Here is a 21,011-nt window from a genome sequence, read left to right as displayed (position 1 = left end):
TCTTCTGCCATTTCTTTGTTCTCCATAATATATTCTGTCTTCAAGGGCCCAATTTTAGTCTTAACCATTTTTTTCCCTTTCACATACCTAAAAAAGCTTTTACTACCCTCCATATTTTTGGCCAGTTTATCTTCGTATCTCATTTTTTTCTCTGCGTATTTCCTTCTTAGTAATCCTCTGTTGTTCTTTCCAAGCTTCCCAGTCCTCCGTTTTCCCACTCATCTTTGCTATGTTATACTTTTTCTCTTTTGACTTTATACGTTTCTTAACTTCCCTCGTCAGCCACGGCCACCCCTGCCTCCTCATAGGATCTTTCTTCCTTTTTGGAATGAACTGATCCTGCATCTTCTGCATTATACCCAGAAATATCTGCCATTGTTCCTCCACGGTCATCCCTGCTAAGGTATTGCACCACTGAACTTTGGCCAGCTCCTCCCTCATAGCTCCATAGTTCCCTTTATTCAACTGAAATAAAGTCACTTCCAATTATACCCTCTCCCTTTCAAAGTGCAGATTGAAGCTTATTGTATTATGGTCACTACCACCTAATGGCTCCTTCACATCGAGGTCCCTGATCAATTCTGGTTCGTTGCTTCTTTGGAGGTAGAGAGATTACAATAAGAAAGCATCAAAATGATGCAGATTCAAACCTCAGCTTTTCATAAGTTTCCTGAATCAGAACTAGATGGAGAGTCAACTCTCCCTCCCTTGCCAAATTTACCCAAAGTTGGCAAAAGCCCTGCATCTCTAGTGCTATAGAGCAGACTAATAGCACTGACCTCAATTTAGCTCATTCTAACCAGTCTTTCAGGATGCAAAAATCCCCATCCTCAGAATATCCCCACCCCATTAGGTTCAGAGATATCTCAACAAACAGGCATTATACTACAATTAAAATATTGTAGTATAGTTTGTGTTCATCCTCTCAAAAAACCCATCTACACATACAAATGAAATTATTTACCTGAATATTAATAAGACCTTCTCAACTCCCCCTCTACAAACTGTACCTCCTATGTGGCAGAGCAAAAGTCTTGAAAGGCCTTTAAACACTAGTATAAATCAATTGGGAGTGCACACTCCTGATTATCCCATCCATCATAATACTGGCATTATGAATTATGATCTTTGAGGAAATTGAAACAACTGCTTGGAGGTAACATGCAAATGATCATAGAACCATCCACCTCAGGAGATGGTCTTCCAGACCATTGCACCTGTGCCTGCTTTTTGAAACAACTATCCAATTCGTCCCATTCCCTCTGCTGCTTACCTTTCAGTCTTACAAAATCTTACTTTGAACACAGTATATACAATGAAGCCTGCAAATTATATGATGTGGACTGGCAACAGCTGTCCATTTTTTACAACAATCATTGGATGTACTGTAACAATATTCTTAAACTCAAAAGAACAGGTGAGACGGTGATCAATTCAATCAAAATAACAGGGCCAAGAATCTCCCAAAACTCCCAACATTCAGTAGCTTCACCTTCCCCAGAATTCAAATCCCTCCACAACATGATGACTGAGATTCTACTGAGAGTCCAAGTCTTCATTTAAACACTAAATCTCACTACCAATATAATCTTATTGCTACCTTAACCACAAGCAAATTGGCATAGGGATAAACATATCAGAATGTTGAACATCTGCCTAATGGAGCATTTTGGGAGATTGGCATTTTGTCTCTTGGGCTATTGGCATTAACCCTTGGAAATGAGGGAAAGTTTCCATTGTGACAAATTCCACTTAGATTGGCTGGATATTTAAGAAAACGTCACACAAAGTTATTACTGATAATTACAGCTCCTAGAAATAGTTGTAATATATTTGCATGGATTCATGGATTGTGTAACATATTGAAAACAGATACAGGAATAAAACAGACATTTTAGGGTTGACAGACAGTAGCTAGCAGGGTTTTCGTAAGGATCAGTATTTGAACCTCAGCTATGTACAATCTATAATAATGAATAATATGAATGACTGAGTGCACTGAACCAAGCTTTCTGACAATATAAACTTGTGAGAAAGTACACGGTGAGAAGGTAGGAGGTTGAGGATATATAGACGGGTTGTGATGACAATGTATCATAACCCCAAATTACTTACGGGCCAAACCAAGAATCACTGATAACGTAAATCCAGAGAATGGAATTCACTGATAACTAAGTCCCTAGTTTAACACCTCGAACAGCATGTCTGTAGATTGTCAAGGAAATCTCAGAGGGGCTTAAAAGGAAGAGATGCAAGGCAATTATAGATGACCCCTTTCAACAAAAAAACCATCCCTTGTGGGTTACGTCCCAGACTGTGGACTGGAGTTGAAAGTCATGTTTGTGTTTTGCCCTCTCAGAAATACTCAAGAACATGGCTAAAAATCCCCGCAGCCTCTGTCTTAGTTGGCTGGTATGCCAACATGGACTAGTGTGCTGAGAAAGTCTCCACATAAGGAATAGCCATTAGACATCCTTGTGCTAAATAAAAGACTCTTGCTGAGTGCTACAAGCCAGGTGTATCAGTGAAGGCACCATCAAAAGTGAAACACAATAAAAGTCTCAGCTAACCTAAAAAGCCAAGAATATGAAAATCAACTGCATTATTTGTGTATTACCAGTATCTAAATTAATGGTAATGTTCCACTATCTACCCTTTAATGACCCCAGAGACGGATTTATAGATATTTTAACTTGCCTTTTTACTCAATTCACCTTTCTAATTGGTGTGTCATATTTCATTATATTCCTGCATATTTAATTGCTAACAAATTCACTCATTTTAACTCAAGAAAGCCTAGTTAATTTGACCCCTTTTATATGGAATATATTTGGATTGGGAAAGCATATCCTTTTAAAATTAAAGTTACCAATATAGAGCCAGTTCATCTCTCTCCACTTTGGAGGTGAACAACTTAGGGGTATGAAATTTTGAATGGGGACCAATTGTAATGAAGTTGAGCAAGTGGGCAGGAATACAACAAATGGAATACGATGTGGGGAAGTATGAAGTTATTCACTGTGGCAAAAAAAAGAGTTAACAAATAGGATACTTAAATGGAGAAAGAGTGGGAACGCATATATGAAAGCGAGAGTGCAGGCACATCAAACAATTAGGATGCAAATGGTATGCAAACCCTTTCTACAAAGTGATTGGCATACAAAAGTAAAGATTGCTCATAACTAATGAGAACACACGTGGAGTGCTGCGTACAGCTGCTGATTCCTTATACAAGGAAAGATACACAGAGAGAGAGGGGGAGAGAGAGAGAGGGGGAGAGAGAGAGAGGGGGAGAGAGAGAGAGGGGGAGAGAGAGAGAGAGAGAGAGGGGGAGAGAGAGAGAGAGAGAGGGGGAGAGAGAGAGAGAGAGGGGGGGAGAGAGAGAGGGGGAGAGAGAGAGAGGGGGAGAGAGAGAGAGGGGGGGAGAGAGAGGGGGGGGAGAGAGAGAGAGAGGGGGAGAGAGAGAGAATACAATGAAGATGAAGGTTCACTAGACTGATCCCTGGGATCAACAAATCGTGCTATAAAGAGAGATAAAGTAGACCAAATCAATGCTGAGTTAAGAACAAAAGAGATTTTAATAAACCACATTCCTCTTCCAGTAGCAAATCAATGTGCTTCAGGTTTTCCTGGTGAGCTGAAAGAACAATGCTTTGGTCCATGCTAAATATCTACATTTGTATGAGGTCAGCTCAATCATGGCTCTTAGTGGTGAAAGCTCCAAACGGGCCAATCCTAACAGGGCAGAACCTCAAGAGCCCCCCCATAAAATATTCTCTTCCTGTTGCGTTATTTCACAAGCACTAGCCATTCTCAGATATTGCCTAAGTGTCCAGTTTTCATGTCCAAATCTAAACAGTGACTGCTGTTTGACCACTGGTAGTGATGGAGGAGGTATTCAGAGTTTATGCAGTACCTAATCGCGGCTCGTACACACAACAGCATGGTTCATTGCCCAATAAGAATTGGAAATCTTGGACCACTGTGGCCAGGAGAGGGCACTGGTGTACACAGGCAAATTGTGGTGTCACTTGTCACAACCCCATGACAATCAACCAACCACAGGCTGGGAAATGAACTGAGCTTTTCCAAAGAGTTTACTCCTCCTACTTCTTATGTTGATTACACTCTGGCCAGTATGGCTCAGTGCATGCACCATAATCATTGTCAAGCTGTTAGTTGGGGTTTGAACCTGCAGAATTCAACAGCGCTCTGTTAGGCAACCCCTGTACTCTGACATTAACAAAAAATGTCATGTGCGAGAATATTTCCAAAGCACACCAAGGTGCTTAACAACAGAGTTGAATAGATGGAAAATGAAAGGGGAATAAGACCGGATCTCTGGTCGGGATTAGAAAACAGATTTCTCAGACAAAGCTTGGAATCCATAAAATAGCCTTGCCAAAACTCTGAAAGGTCTAATGGTATATCACCAAAATCAAACTCAAACTTCAATGGGGTTAAAGCAATGAAAAAGATACTCAAAATTCTCACCACATCTGTGGACAGCCACTGTTCAATATCATCCATTAGACTGGTCTGAGTGACTGGAATCTGTTACACATAAATGGGAAGGGCAGGTGGAAGTTAAACAATCAAAAAAAAAATAAAATTGATAATAAAGTTCATGTATAAGCAAGGTATAAAGTTCCTTGATTTTATTTTAATTCCGGATTCATATAAAAAGGTCAATTATAAGATCCATCATTTAAGCACTTGTAAAATGCTCAGTTTAAGACAATATTCCAGTGAGTTTCTGAAGTAGTTGGAACTTCACACCTTGCTTTCCAAAAATTAAATTGATAAATTATGATCCGTTTCACCATACACACAGATTGGTCACAATATTCCAAAAGTAAATTAAAAAGTCAATAAATTAATTTTAAAATAGGAATGAGTCAGCCTGGTAAGAGAGGTGGTGATGATTAGGCTCTTTAAAAATAGTTTCAAAAGATGTCCACCCAAAAGGATACAGGAAAAATTTGATAAATCACATACCACGTGTACAGCCTGTTCAAGACCAGACAAGAACAAAGAAGCTGGCAGCAGGGGGGGGGGGGGGGGGGGGGGGAAGGAAGGAGGAGAAGGAAAAACTCAGCAGGTCAGGCAGCATCAGTGGAGACAAACAGAGTTAATGTTTCTGATTGATAACTTTGCAGAAGAGAAATGGAAACTTTGAAGTTTCTAAGCTTATGGAAAAGGGGAGAAAGGCAGTAAGAATTAAGGGGAAAATCTGTGATAGGGTTGAGATAGATAGATTCTTGATCAGTCAGGAATCAAGGGTTATGGGAAAAGAGCAGGAAAATGAATATGATGAATGTCACAGCAGGCTTGAGGGGCCAAACAGCCTATTTCTGTTCATATGGGCTCATGGGTTGAAAGCCAGGGTAGATTATAAAATATCTTATTGTACAACAGTTAAAAAAGAAACTGGTGACAGATATAGTGAAGAAACAAAGACTGTGTCCAAATGAGGGGTGGATAGCTAAATAAAAAACTAACCTTCATGTTGCATTCAGGTAAAGACTAACTCATCACAACACGGAGAAATAAAACATGTAGAACAAAATGGGAGACAGAAGTTATGATCAAACATTGCTGGATACTATGTTGGCTACGGAGTGCTGAGGCAAAACAGAACAACTTCATCAAGTTTCACTGGAGCAGGCCACTGTCAAAAGTCACACTGGGAGCTAATGTGAAGAAATTATAATGACAAATAACTGGAAGCTTGGGGTCATGTTTACAAACTCAAGGCATGTGCTGCAAAGTGGTGATCAAACTTATATTTTAGGTTACTGCTTTACAGAGCATCTCTGCTGTATCTGCAAGCATGATCCTGAACTTCCAAATGCTTGTCATTTTAAATTTTCTTGCCTTTCTTTGTTTTGATGAATTGGTCTTTGTCTTTTCTCTTTATTTATCCCTTCCCGCTACATTGGCACTTTTTACTTTGCAATTCATGCTTCACTGAACACAACCTTTGTTCACTATATCCATCACCAATCTGTTTGGCTGTTGCATCAGAAAATCTTCTGTTATTTACACTCACATGGCCTCCACTCTGCCAAAAGAAGTTTTCCTTGTTTCTTTTCTCCCCTGCTCCTATACTCCTCTGGTTTAAAAACTCTTACATTTCTATTTCTCATCACTTCTGATGAAAGCTCATTGGCCAGAAATGCTAACTCTCTTTCTCTCCACACAGAGAACACCTTTGGGGCATAAACATTAGACAACCCCATCCCCTGTGGTTAAGCACTTCAATTCCTCCTCCCATTCCGCCAAGGACGTGCAAGTCCTGGGCCTCTTCCACCACCAAGTCCAAGTCACCCGACGCCTGGTGAAGAACCCCTCATCTTCCCCCTTGGGACCCTCCAACGACAGCATTGACTTTGACTTCACAAATTTCCTCATCTCCCCTTCCACCACCTCATCCCAGATCCAACCCTCCAACTTGGCATCATCCTCTTGAGCTGTCCTATCATCCATCTTCCTTCCCACCTATCCACTCCATCCCCCCCATCAACCTATAAGCCCCATCTCCATCTACCTATCACCTTGTCAACTACCTCACCTCCATATTTCTCTCTCAGCACCCTGCAACCCCCAGCCCAGATGATTGATTTCTATCCAAAACAAGGATTCTCCTGCTCCTCGGATGCTGCCTGACCTGCTGAGCTTTTCCAGCATCACACTTTTTGATCCGTCTCCACAGATGCTGCCTAACGTGCTGAATTCTTCTGACATTTTTTATTCCTATTTCAGATTTACAGGACCTGAAGAAGTATTTTGCTTTTATAATACTATGCATACATCATTTCTCTTTCTACTACTAAGTGAGCAACTCTGAGGAAGTGACTCACCTTTTCTTTTCCAAACAAGCAAAACCAGAATATGCTGCATAACCCAACTGGAACTGAAACGTACCTGGGGCAAGGATGTTATGAATGACAGCTAAGCCTGGAAACCTTGCATGTAGCAGTTAAGTACTTAGCAAGCTGCATGACAGGACAATCTGGTTCCAGAACAAATAATCAGTAATGCAACTAGCCACAGGTTTGCACTTATGCTCGGTCAGTCAGAAGAGCTAGTACACAGGAGTTTTCGAAATACCATTGTGGTTGGTCAGGGTGAAAAACAAAACCCTCAGTGAAAGTATGAGACAATTTGAAGGTATAATGCTTCTTCTACTCTGTCCTAAATCCCTATTTCAGGAGCAGCACCCAATTAATAGAGGACTTGACACATTGCACTGCTTGGTGCTTTGATATTCAAACTTTTCAGCAACTCTCCACCATGAGGGTCTGAAAGACACTGACGTCCTGTGGTCACAGGACTCACAGCCTCTAACAACGAATACGGATACTGACTTATTTTAAAAAAGGAGGTCTGTCAAACACTGGTGTAATCTGAAAAGCTAAGATTGGCCACAGTGATGGTCTCATATTGCAGCAGCACAGCATGGTCACAGTTCACAAGTGATCATGAGGAAGAGATCTGATGTCAAAATATCCCAGTCCATCGCTAATAACAGCAATTACTTCCTTTTTATAGGAGCCCTGAACTCCTTTTGTTGGAACCTGAAAATAAACTGGTAGACTTGATACGTATCTAGGATTCTGAAAATAGTCCATAGCCACCACCCACAGGAAGGAAAAATATATTTCAGAAAGGTCAATGAAAAGTTAAATATTTCACATTATTTAAAATAATTTCCACAATTTAAATAGATCAATCATTTGAGAGAAGGCCAACAGTTCTATAAGATCATCCCACACAACTGTTTCAGGATTGGAAACTGCAGGTACAGATGTCCTAACACAAATGTCCCGTGTTAGCACTTTGTCAACTGTTTTAAGTGAAATAAATGTCTGTTAAAAAAATTATAAGTTGTCCCCAGTAAAAGAAAGCAGAAACTAGCTTGCTTAAATTACTGTGAACTCAAGAGTTTGGATTGAGTTACAATATCCCAGGACACAGACAGTATTGAGGGATTGTCAGCAGCCTGGATGTATACAATTAGAAGAACTCATTCTGACAATAGAATACTTTTCATCCTCTGAAGATGCAAAGAATGTTTGTGTTTAAATCAACTGACCAGAATAAGAATTCAGCAAAGAACTGAAGGAATTTTATTCTTAAAATGAAAAGAGAATGATGCGACATTACAACGCAATATGATGTGGAGGTGCTGACAGGAGCAGCACTCTAAAAGCTTGTACTTCCAAATAAACCTGCTCGACACGTAGCGTGTGTTTTTTTTAAAGACTTTGTTCACAAGAACTGCTTTAATTGGATTTTCCTTTTGATTATGGGGGAGGTACACTCAAAAGATTGAAAGCCATTTGAGGTCCAACTGTGCTATCCAATGACTTTTGCAATTCAGATTCAGAAAGACTCCCACTTCCTTCCCTCATCATAGCTGGGCAAAACTCAACAGGTCAGATTACCCAATCAGAAATAATCGATTCATTCAATCACTACAGTGCGGAAAGAGGCCATTCAGCCCATTATGTCCACACTAACCCTCTGAAGAGCATTTCACCCAGACCTAGCCCCCTACCCTAATCTATAACCCAGCATTTAGCATGACTAACCCACCTAGCTTGTATATCTGTGGACATATTCAGGCAATTGAGCATGGCCAATCCATCTATCCTGCACATCTTGGACGATGGAAGGAAACCGAAGCACCCGGAGGAAACCCATGCAGAGTCCCTAGTGCTATGAGGCAGTAGTGCTATCTGAATCACCATGCTGCCTAATAGGTAGTCAGAACTCAGGGTACTGCATAAGTGAAAGTGGGGAGGTGTAACATTAATATTTCACCATTTTATAGTGCTGTAGAGTTTGTTTTTTAGATGCTTCCTCTCTAGGGTGAAAAGCACATAACGTTACCTCAAAAGGAGAAAGGAACAATATACTGGCAAGAGTCGGATAAAGTAGGGTAGGAGGACAGGTGTCATGCACAAACATCAGCTTCGAACAGGTGGACTCAATGGCCTGCTTCTTTGCTGCAATTACCACACAGTTCATCAGCTGTAGAACTCCTCACTTTTTTAGTCGTGTCCCAGCAAGTAGCTTCTTTTTTGCATGGAAAAGAAAGCGAAAACAGGAAAATGGTACTTCTTTCGGGGGGGGGGGGGGGAGAAAGAGGAGAATTGCAAGAATGCAGGGCTTCATCGGTCTCAGCATTTTGACAATAGTTTTTTAAAGCCCAAAAGCTTTTTTAAAAAAATTATGTAAAATGTAAAAGAACAAACAGCAGATTGGTGACATGACCAATGGCATCTCAGGCAAGGTCATCACCCAATACTGTTTGCACCTTCACCGAACAGCCCACAAGATCCTAAGTGTAGAAGCCAAACCAGCCAGAGAATATGGTGAACTCTCACCATTCCTTGGTTTAACATCCAGTTGTCTAACGTTGTTCTGTTTGTGTGCTCATTCAATGTATTCTCCGTCTATTTCAGAGAAATCATCATATAATTAAAAACTTAAAATCTGTAGTCAACTCACCTGTGTTTCAAAGGACTTTTTTTTAAACCTTTCATGGGGTGAGAAGGTCATTAGCAAGGCCAGCATTTGTTGTCTACCTCAAAATTACCTCGGTTAAGATGGTGGTGAATCATGCTCTTCATAAAAGTAGTCACCTCTGCATTATGTAGTTTAGAAAGAGACAGACCTGTTTGAGTTAACAGATCTCTGTAATAAGGATAATGCAATTCACTGCAGTTTCTGGATAATTGAGGGAAAATAATAGAAGTTGCTACACCTGCTTGCTAAACAATAAACCCAAGGAAGAACTTGTGTGCCAGATTAAGAACAGTATTGATCTTGGCTGGGATTTTCTTAGCAGCTAGATAGTTTACCGACATTATCAAGGCTCACAATAACTGCTTTTCCAAAGTATCAAGGTCAGAATCTTCACTGAGATGGACCCTTTCAAAGAATGATTATCCTCAGGAGGGAACGCCCTTTTTATGGCCTGGTAGGACTACGTCAACTATTATTTATCTTCAGGAGATGATACGAAACAAAACCAAAAAATGCCTCAAATTTGCTCACAAGTTGAACTTTCTTCTGCATATATCCCAACTCTGACCAAGTCCATGTACATCCATCACCTCAGTACTCTATGATGCACTCTGGCTCCTAGATTAACAATGCCTCAAAATTTAAAAACAAAACATTGTCTTTGCATTCTAAATCTTTCCACAAACGTGTCCCTCTCTGCTAAATTTTGCTGCCCCTCCAAGCCCAGAACCTGTGCATTCTTCCAATCTTCGTCTCTTGTGTATTCCTCAATTTCTTTCACACTAGCATTGGTGCTAGGTTTCTGTGCCTCAACCTTGAAAATCTCTTTTCCTTTACGACACTTTTTAAAGCCTATCCTGAGATCTATGGGTCTTTCTCAAATTTTGGGCAATAATACTCCCAAGAAGCAGCTCAGGAGATTCTGCTACATTAAACGGTACTATATAAATGAATTATTTTTGCTTTCTACTATTAGAAGACCTCTGAAGTCGGAAGTGTTTTTTTTTCCAGACAACTTCCTTCACAACGTTGATTTGCAGGGTGTGAACAAGAATCACCAAAGAGAACTACTGAAGCACCTAAAAAGATTAAGTAATGTTAACGCTTACATCATTATTGTCATTAGCTCAGCTTCATCCACATCAGCTTTCTCCCCTTTCAGTGTTAGAACAAAGATTAAACATTCTACAAAATAATCTTTATGTCAAATTACATATTTTAAAAGATGAAGTATTCAGGACAAGGGCTATTCTTTGACCTCTTCTGTTCAGTAGTGATCCTATATCCCCATAGCCTTAATGGCAATTGAACAATAAACAGGGCTCAAATACATGCTACCTGTTTGAGTGCTGATTGGCTCCAATTCATTACCATAAAGAATTATGGAGCTTGGCAAAGGGTTCATTGTCTAAGTATTACTTAGAGAAAAAAGTACCATTGTCAAAGCATGTCATCTTGCACTCAATAGGATAATTTGCAAGAATATAAATACTAGAAAATTCTGTAATTGGGAGGGAGAGGGAAAAAAAAGGAAGAATGTTGATAAATTTGCACAAGTGTTTCCTCTGAGTCACTGACTGGTCAGACCTTTGCCCTGAAAAAATAACTAATTAATGACTATCACCTATATGGCCAGAGTCAACTTGCATGGTTTGAAATGTAAGCAAAAATTGGGTATTTAGCTGTTAATCATCACTAGCTGCTGCATTCTCCAATGGCAATGCCTCCATCAGTGAAGGAGAGCTGTTTTCCCCTTTATCAATATCTAGTGAATTACTTTGATGAGTGCAAGACGAAAATCTTAGACAAGTATGTCTTTGTCAGCAACATAAACTTCTGTGTTGGGATTTCTAAATTAAATGCAAAGCTTAATGAATCGTAATTAACAATTAAGAATTGAGATTTCAATCCGTAATAGGACCCATGACATGCCGTTAATTCTGCATTGGGTCCATTTGGCCCCAGACCGAGTCTCAAAATTTAAGGTGAGAGCATCTTCATTGTGTCCTAAGTGTAAAATAAGTATTGGTATTCATTGCTTATGGTCTTGCCACAGGCTCCATACATACTGGAGTGCTGTGGCAGGAGTTATAGAGGGGGCCTTGGGGACAGAGATTAAGATGGACCTCTATCTCTCTTCTCCTGGGCCTACCCAATATACCTTCCCTGGATGCTCATGGGAAAAAAAAAACTTTTTAATATTCTCACTTTTTGTGCAAGGAAAAATATTCTAAATGTGTTAGATTTCTGAAAACCCCCCAGGGCCGGCGGGTTGGCTTAGGCTCATCATGGAACATATTCTTCTGGACGTTTTTACGAATATGGTACACTGGAAGACTGAAAATCTTTATAGTCCAAAAAAGGCTGCCATATCCTATCTGGGTGTAGATTTATCTGCCATCTTAACCAGGGTTTGTGTGTAGCCATGGCTGTTAGATTTAGCGTAGTTTATGCACTTGAAGGAAGAATTTCAAATAAATGTATGAGCAATACTCAATGGTCTTGGAGGTCAGGAGCTAATGCTTTGTTGTGCTGAGCTGTTTAATTTATTCATTATTGCCTTTAACTGATTTTCTTATTGCATACGAGTATAGTTCTGTTTTGTTTGTGCTACTGTTTTCTTGTTATTATATACATATAGAGTAGTTTTTTGGTATTGTAATTTTCTGAAATTTTATAAAAATCTTTCAACAAAAATATCTATAAAAAATTAAGAATTGAATTTATCTTGCAGCATTACCAATTAATGTTTTCTGTAATTGCAACACTGGAGAGGGGGGAGGGACCGCAGCAACACAAAGTTTGCATTTATATTGTGCCTTTCACATTCTCAGGATGTTCGCAAAATCAATTTTTGACTTCACAAGCTCACCAAGTGGACGTGACACCACTGTTGCCAGCTAGAATGGAGATAGCAAGGGAGAACTTCCCTAATCAAACCAAGTGAATGGGATTTATTTCACATTTAAATTGCATTATATAATTATTCTCTACTCACCGCCTTTTTCTGGTACAATAACCTTGGTTCATTAAGGGACGTTGCTGTACATTTTGGTTCTAACTTCCATTATCATTTGATAGGGACTTTCTTTTCAAAAATAGACTGGTTATCATACTGTGCTGTTCATAAAGAATTATTGTCGTAAAATTGACTATTGCGAATTATGCCAAGTCACAGTCCATATTCACACTCTTCCTTCTATTCAATCAAGCATAACTGAACTACACTGTCTAGGCACTGAAGCCAGACTGAAATTCCACCACTTTGGCACCAGTATGATTCTCCATTACTACTCACCAGAAAAAAAAAACTTAGGAATATTTCAATACTTCCAAATATTCAATTTTCTTCTGTATTTTAAAAACTAAAATTGAAATATGTCTAAACCATTTCTGAAAAAAACAATGGATAATTTATTTTTAATTACAGAAATTCTTAAATGATTTTGATGATGTAAAACTTGCATTGTATTATACAACCAGAAAAACACAAATAGACCAATATCGAGAAAGATAGATTGGTCATGATATTAAACGGGCTGTGAGTAGAAAATACATTTGAAACACTCACCGCTCCAGTGTTCTGCTGTCGAGTATCCAAAGCCCCTGCCAGTCCTTCAATTGCCTGTGGTTCCTCATACTTCACGCTGGAAAAAAAATCCAATATTCGCAGTTAAGCCAAGTGACAGTTGCTTAACCAGGCCCCATAACCAGCCTTTGAATTTAAATTTGTTGCACCTTCTGAGTACAGGAATGAAGAGTTTGAAAGCAGCTCACAAATAGCAAATATCAACATTTTTACCTTCTATTCACATCTCTACTCTGTAGCCTCCACCTGCTCTACAAAATCTCTACAGTTCTCCAACTCTAACCTCATGTACTTCCGATTTTTGAATTGCCTCAGCATTGTTGTTTGCCTTTTACATTCTAATTTCACATTAAACAATGCAATTAAGAACATGCAAATCTACTGATGTACATTGGGAATCATCACAATCTAAGTACCGACAAATGCAGAAACACAGACTTCAGAACTCACTGCTAACTTCCTTGAGATGTATGAAGAATTTTCATATGACAGGTTGCTCTAAACATACCTAAACAAAATGGCACAGTGCACCAATTCCAGATTCTCGACCAAAAATCACTGCTGCTGCTGCTATCACTGGAACTTAGCCCAAATTTATAAAGGTTCTGAAATGAAGTGTTCAGCCAAATCCATTTCATCTCACCCCAGTCCAATTAAAAGAAACTGGCTTGGGTTTCTTGTTGAACTTTTCGAAAAAGTGGGGATCGGTGAATGGGCCGCTGTGAACAATGGCTTTAATGCTGAAGAAAAGTGCAACAATAATTGAACTAACAAGGAAAAACGGTATGAAAGGCTTCAGGAATTTTAAACACATCTCCACCAAGAGCCGAGGACGAGTTAACTACTTTGCAATGGATGAAGAATTTTCATATGATAGGTTCCAAACAAAAATAGAATGTCTGAAAATAGTCTCAAGCACACGAGGATTAAATTCAGAGATCTTGCTTTAAGTGATATTGCCAAATAGTTGCATAGCTACAACTGCTGTCACACATGCTTTCGTTATTTAGTATGGGCTCAAATTTTCAATGAATAACCCCCAGCATAGCACAGGATTTCACTTCAAGAGCTCCATTTTCCTTACATATATTTGATTCTGACAAACAGTAATTGCCGTCCACTCCCTTGATTTAGAATTTACACAGCATCAGCATTACCCCCTATAGAAGAGAAAAGAGAAACAAAATCTCCTCTCAAGTCACATTCAAATATTCCAGTCGTACAGAAGGAGGGAAACAGAAAAAGAAAAGCCTTCCATCATCAGGGAAATTGATGAAAAAGTGGAAAGATCCCAAGTATGCCATGTCCTACTGGTCGTGTACAGGTAGCAGAGCTCCACTCAAGCTCCAGTCCACATTTCCTCTACTCAAAGTGGAGTTGGTGTAATAACCTACCATGACAGTGACTCAACGGTTTTAACAACGTTTTTTGGGGGAAGGTTGGTTTGGTGGAAGGTAGATGAAGTTCTACATCTCTACTATTCTGTAAACATGGAAGTACTTCCTGGAGCAACACAGTGGCTCACTGGTGAGTACTGGTGCTTCATAGTGCCAGGGATCTGGGTTTGATTCCAGCTTTAGCTGACTGTTTGCATATTCGCCCCATGTCTGTGTGGGCTTCCGTTGGGTGCTCCAGCTTTTCCCCCCACAGTCCAAAGATGTACAATATAGGTGGACTAGCCATGGTAAAAATGAGGTTATGGGAAAAGGTTAGGGGACTGGTTCTGGGCAGGATGCTCTTCAGAGGGTCAGTGCAGACTGGCCTCTTTGTAGGGGTTCTATAATTCTGTGACATCAACCAAGTAACCAAACTCTAGCTTTAAGGTTCTCTCACCATAAGCTGGATTTGACTAGAAAAAATATAGTTTTTTTATATTAATTTCTTAATCATCTTACACACCTCAGATTCTTCAGTCTTCTGTAATTAAGACAGTGATGCCCTGGCCATGCACTCTCTTTGCAAATCAGTTCTTTTGCACTGTAATGGTTCAGTGATCAAAGTGATCAAAATGTTAAATGGAATCCAATGAGATAAGTACAGAGAAATGTGTTTCTTTGTTGAGGAAATCAAGAACAAGGCAACATCACCTTAAAATGAGAGAAAATCAAGCAGCAAAGGATAATGGAAATCTGGAATTCTCTATCTTAAATGACCACAGGGAACGACAGGAGCTTCCAAGTCAGAATTCGCCAGGTGTTTGTTGAAAGAATTGTAAGGGATATGGAGTTCATGTGGGCAAAGAGAGTTGTGGAGTCCATCAGCTATCGCTGAACTGAATGGTCCATACTAGTTACTATGTTCTTAATGCTGTACCAGAATTAGGAAGAACTGGTTACTCAGCATGTGCATCAATTTAGTTAAGACATAACCTCTCTACCACCCTCCACTTGCAAACAATTCGCATTTCAAAGAAAGCAAAGGCATGAGATTCTCTACTGTTTTCTTATCTGAGGTCTGCAATCTACAGTTAACGCTTAATTATCCACACACCTTACTTCACCTAGAATCAGGAGTATCTTATCGAAGCTTAAATAACAACTGGGTAATGTGGTCCATGCTCATCATCCACAAATACATCTTGTCTTGATCATAGAATCCTAAAAAGTATGGAAGCAGGCCTTTCGGCCCATCGAGTCCACACCGACCCTCCAAAGAACATCCCACCCAGACCAAATAATATCTTAAGAAGACAGCTTGACAAAACACTTGATACCATCCAAGAAATGCAGCCCAATCACCTTCAATATTCATGCCTGACTGCTGATACACTGCAAACCGCAGGTTTTTTTTGTATTCATTCACAACATTTAACTAGCCAGCATTTATTGCCCATTCTTAATTACTATTGAGAAGATGGTGGTGAGATGCCTTCTTGAAATCCTGCAGTCCCTTTGGTATAGAATTCTTACAGTGTGAAAGCAGGTCATTCAACCCAATAAGTCTACACTGACCTGAATAGCATTCCACCCCTTACCCAATCCCTACAACATTGGTTAGCTGTGGGGAATGCAATCTAGCCTGGTCACGACCCATCAATCAATCTACTCTACACATCTTTGGACTATGGGAGGAAACCCACACAGACAGAGGGAGAATTTGCGAACTCTGCACAGATGCGTCTCCAGACTGGAGTCAAATCTGGGTCCCTCGCACAGCAGTACTAATTACCAAACCATCGTATTGCCCATGATGGTGATTACATATTACACTGCTCTTGGTCAAATTCTTTTGACCAAAACAGATTCCTCAGTGGCTGCATTCAGTATGAAACTGCTTACTTCATTTCCACTGGATTAGATCAGTATTGTGCCACTGCCATATAAACCATACCAGCTGCTGCATTATTACAATCTGACTGGGAAGTAGCCTTCCCATTTGGCTAATGATAATAACATTTCATTTTTATAAATGGCGATGATTGTTCACAAGAAAACAAAGCATGCATGTTGGAAAAGGGTCAGAATCCCGCAACTGCAAACCTTTGAACCATCAAACGCCACACCTGGTAACTTATTCCACAACTCTCAGGTCTTTGAATTAGAAAACGTTTTGACCAACTATCATCTTATTCCTAACTTTTAAAATAAAGCCTAAATAAAGTATTTAGATCAATATCATCAATTTCTTTCAGCCTCGCTGTCACACAAGTTTAAAATGGAAAGTAAAATTATCATTTAAGTATGAAATTAAAAAAGGTCTGCATGCAGGGTTAAAGTTCACAGATCACTTTTCTGATGTTAGTGATTTAATGTTGGCAACGGATAGTCATTCTAATTGATTGACGTTTGCATTGGAATTTTTAATCTCTTATGTGATTGTTAGTTCCAATTTAGATTTGCTTTGGATCACTTGGAATTTTTCTTTATATAACAGGAGAAAAAATATTTACTCCTTACTTTCATTTGTGATATGCACATTCCTTCATTAAAAAGTAATACTGTAAACTGATCAGTTGCCACCTGTCATTGGCACTGGAGTCCAAACCACTGTCTGTAGCTCATGCCAAAGGCAAATGATCTTATATGTGCACCCTCTGCTTGAACTGCAACAATGATCCTGTACCAACTTGCAAAGGATATGACTAAGTTACACAGAGACTGATGGCTAAGATGGGTTGAATTGCAAAGTTGTAATCTATCCAACATTTTTCACAGTACAGAATTTCATGAGTCTCTTTTGAATGACTAGATCTGACCTCACTGATGCAGATAACACCTGCCTGTTTTTCAGACCTAGAGAGAAACCATGTTTGGTTAAGACCTAAAGTTATGTTCAAATGAACTTGTGGTGAAGGAGAGATATTGTGACCAAGAACAGGAGAAAAGGCAAAATAATTGAAGTAGTCTTCCACACAGTCAAGCAAACAGCATTATAAATTACTCGCTTTAATAGTTTGAGGCAAGATTCCAAATTTTAAAAAAATGGTCAGGTCACGTGGAGTCTGCTACATATACACATTCCGATAGTGGCCTAACCATTGTCCTATATAGCCACAACTTGACCTCCCAACTTCTATACTCAATGCACTTACCAATAAAGGCAAGCATACCTTCTTTACCATACTATCTACATGTGACTCCACTTTCAAGGAATCGTGAATCAGCACACCAAGCTGACTTTGTTTAGCAATATTCCCCAAGACCTTACGATTAAATGTATGAGGAGGGAATTCTAAGGGACAGGATTTACATTTATTTGGAAAGGCAAGGACTGATTAGGTTAGTCAACATGGCTTTGTGCGTGGGAAATCGTGTCTTATGAACTTAATTGAGTTTTTTTGAAAAAGTACCAAAGATGATTGATGAGGGCAGAGCATTGGACATTGTCTGTATGGGCTTCAGTAAGACATTCAACAAGGTTCTACATGATAGACAAGTTAGTAAGGTTAGATCACATGGAACACAGAGATAGCTCACCATTTGGGTACAAAATGGGCTTTAAGGTAGGAGACAGAGTGGTGGTGAAGGGTTGCCTTTCAGACCAGAGGCCTGTGACCAGCAGCGTGCCACAAAGATCAGTGCTGGGTCCACTGTTTCTCATCATTTATGTAAACGACTTGGATGTGAACATTGGAGGTATGGTTAGTAAGTTTGTATATGACACCAAAATTGGTGGTGTAGTGGACAATGGAACCTTGTTCAGATGGGCCAATGGGCCAAGGAGTTGAATTTAGATAAATGTGAGGTGCTGCATTTTGATAGGATGTATCAGGGCTGAACATATACACTTAATGGTAAGGTTCAAGGGAATGTGGCCAAACAAAGATCTTGTGGTATAGGCTAATAGTTCTTTGAAAGTCACAGATAGGCAGCGTGGTGAAGAAAGCGCTTGGCACACTTGCCTTTATTGGTCAGTGCACTAAGTATAAGAGTTAGGAGGTCATCTTGTGACTGCACAGGACATTAGTGTGGCCACTTTTGAAATACTGCATTAAATTCTGGTATCCCTGCTATAGGAAAGATGTTATGAAACTTGAAAAGGTTCAGAAAACATTTACAAGCATATTGCCAGGATTGGAGGGATTTGAGCTATAGGGAGAGGCTAACTAGGCTAGGGTTTTCCCACATATCCTGTTTAGTTCTGAAGCATCAAAGGCTGAGGGGTGACCTTATGGAAGTTTATAAAATCATGGACAGGGCAAATAGTCAAGGTCTTTTCCCCAGGATAGTGGAGACCAAAACTACAGGTCATAGGTTTAAGGTGAGAGGGGAAAGATTTAAAAGGGATCTAAAAGGTAACGTTTTCACGCAGAGGGTGGTGCGTATATGGAATGAGCTGCCAGAGGTGGTGGTAGAGGTTAGTACAATTATAAGATTTAAAAGGCATCCAAATAGATATATGAATAGGAAGGGGGATCTGGGCCAAATGTGGCAAATGGTACTCGACTAATTTATGATATCTGGTCAGCATGGACGAGTTGGATGACAGGATCTGTTTCCATGCTGTATATCTCTGACATTCGGATTAAAAAAAAACTGTTTTAGGGTTAAGATTCAATAGGAAATGTGACTCTCATCTGAAAATACTATGGTCAAGAACTGTAAATTTGAGACACGCTCAACAAATTAACTTGTTTCCAAGTACTTTAAAGCATTTGACGTTAAATCAATGGAATTTTGTTAGTAAGCATATTATCTTAACCATCATGGAATTTGCACAAGTTAACTGGCTACCATCACAAGAGTATAAAGTAGGACTGGTTTAAGTGTAGCCCAAAAGGAGGAAGAAAGTTGAGAGAAAATAAAATCCAGGTATTCATCTCTCTACTGTTGAGCATTTGTCAAGGAACTTAGCACCCCAGACCAATAAAAGACGATTGAGATTAGAATAGTTAGGTGGTTACTTTTGTATGGTGCAGATGGGAGGTTTTTTTTGCTGTAGATCTCCATTTCTCAATAAGGTGCAGTACTGTGCTTATGCCCTGCACGTTTTCACAAACTGCAAACACTATGGTGTCCAGATAATTGATTTGGAGAAACTGCTGAGGGAAAAATACAGCACACACCACGAATAACTCACTGCTCCTCTTCAAATATTACCATTTGATCTTTCATGTTTTCCAAAGAGAGCAAATAGGGTCTTGGTTTAACTTCTTATCCAAATGACGGTACCTCAAGACAATGCAGTGTTCGCTTTTATGGCACTTGAATCAGCTCAAATTACATGATTCAAGACAAAATCTCCACTTGGTAAAAGAGTTTGTATTTGAGAAATAACTTAAAATTTCACCTTAATCTAAAGTGAAATGAAGGTGGTTCTGAAAAAGGAATTTGTACATTGGACTTCACGGCTGAGAGGTCATTTAATTTAAGCAAATGTAGAAATTAAGGTTTTGAAAGGTATTCTTTTTAAGGTGACTGTGGAAGAAAGAAGTGGTAAAACTGCTCTCTGAAGGGATGTTGTGCCTACTTCTTATAAGAGTAAAGGAACTACATCTCCATCTGGGGAAATAAAGAGCTCTGGGACATGGTGGCTGACATGAAATGCGGAGAGTGTTTGGGGTGGGGTGTTGTATTTTGAGAGACATATTTGATCACATCTGCACCAGTCAAAAAGAATTATTCCTAAGTATTCTAATCCAATTATCCAGCATTTGGTCCATAGCCTTGTATGCCTTGGCATCGCAAGTGCACAGCTAAATACTTAAATGTTATGAGGGTTTCTGATTCTTAACATCCTTGTTGGCAGTGAGTTACAGATTCTCACTACCCTCTGGGTATTTCCCTTGCATCACCTCTTAACCTTCTATCCCTTACCTTAAATCTATGGCCCCAAGTCACCACTCCCTCCACATAGGTTAGACAAGAAAATTTTCCCTAACTATGCCCCTCATAATTTTACACATTTCAGTCATGTCCCCTCTCAAATCTCGTCTGCTCTAAGGAAAACTACCCCAGTCGGTCTAATCTCTCTTCATAACAAACTTTCCAGCCCAGACAATATCATGGTAAATCTATTCTGCACTCTCTCCAGTGCTATCACATGACTCCTATAATGTGGGTTCCAGAACTGCAGACAGTAATCTAGTTGTGACCAAACCAATTTTTTAATATAGTTCCATAATACACCACTGCTCTTAAACTCTATGCCTTCACCAAAGACAAGTATATCATTTGCCTCCTTAGCCACTTTATCCACCAGTACTGATCCTGAAGAGACCAGTCTACATGCACACCAAGGTCTCTCTAATCCTCAGTGCTTCCCAGGGTCCTACTGTTTATGTATTCTCTTGCCTTATTTGTCCTGCCCAAGTACATCAACTCACATCTATCCAGATTGGATTTTATTTGCCACTGATCAGCCCATCTCGCCAGCTGGTCTACATCGTGTAGTCTAAGACCATCCTCCTCACTACTTAACACCCACCAATTTTTATGTCATTCAT

At 39.6% G+C, this 21,011-nt stretch overlaps 1 protein-coding gene across 6 annotated transcripts in view; it reads right to left on the bottom strand.

Moving 5' to 3' along the window:
• Positions 1-21,011, bottom strand: part of tom1 (target of myb1 membrane trafficking protein) — a 105,848-nt gene that overhangs the window by 9,108 nt on the left and 75,729 nt on the right. For 2 of the 6 annotated variants that reach the window (XM_072588492.1, XM_072588494.1), the window contains 3 exons: positions 13,109-13,184; positions 9,396-9,464; positions 4,495-4,554 (listed from right to left, as the gene is read on the bottom strand). In XM_072588492.1, coding sequence (XP_072444593.1) covers positions 4,495-4,554; positions 9,396-9,464; positions 13,109-13,184 — 205 coding nt within the window. Of the gene's footprint in view, positions 1-2,164; positions 2,206-4,481; positions 4,555-9,395; positions 9,465-13,108; positions 13,185-21,011 lie in introns of those variants that run through there. The other 4 variants (XM_072588496.1, XM_072588497.1, XM_072588493.1 and 1 more) reach the window with 4 other exon arrangements.

The sequence above is a fragment of the Chiloscyllium punctatum genome, chromosome 18 (genome assembly GCF_047496795.1).
Source record: "Chiloscyllium punctatum isolate Juve2018m chromosome 18, sChiPun1.3, whole genome shotgun sequence".
NCBI lineage: Eukaryota > Metazoa > Chordata > Chondrichthyes > Orectolobiformes > Hemiscylliidae > Chiloscyllium > Chiloscyllium punctatum.
Note: the sequence above shows the minus strand (reverse complement) of the source record. Positions and strands in the feature narration are given on the sequence as shown.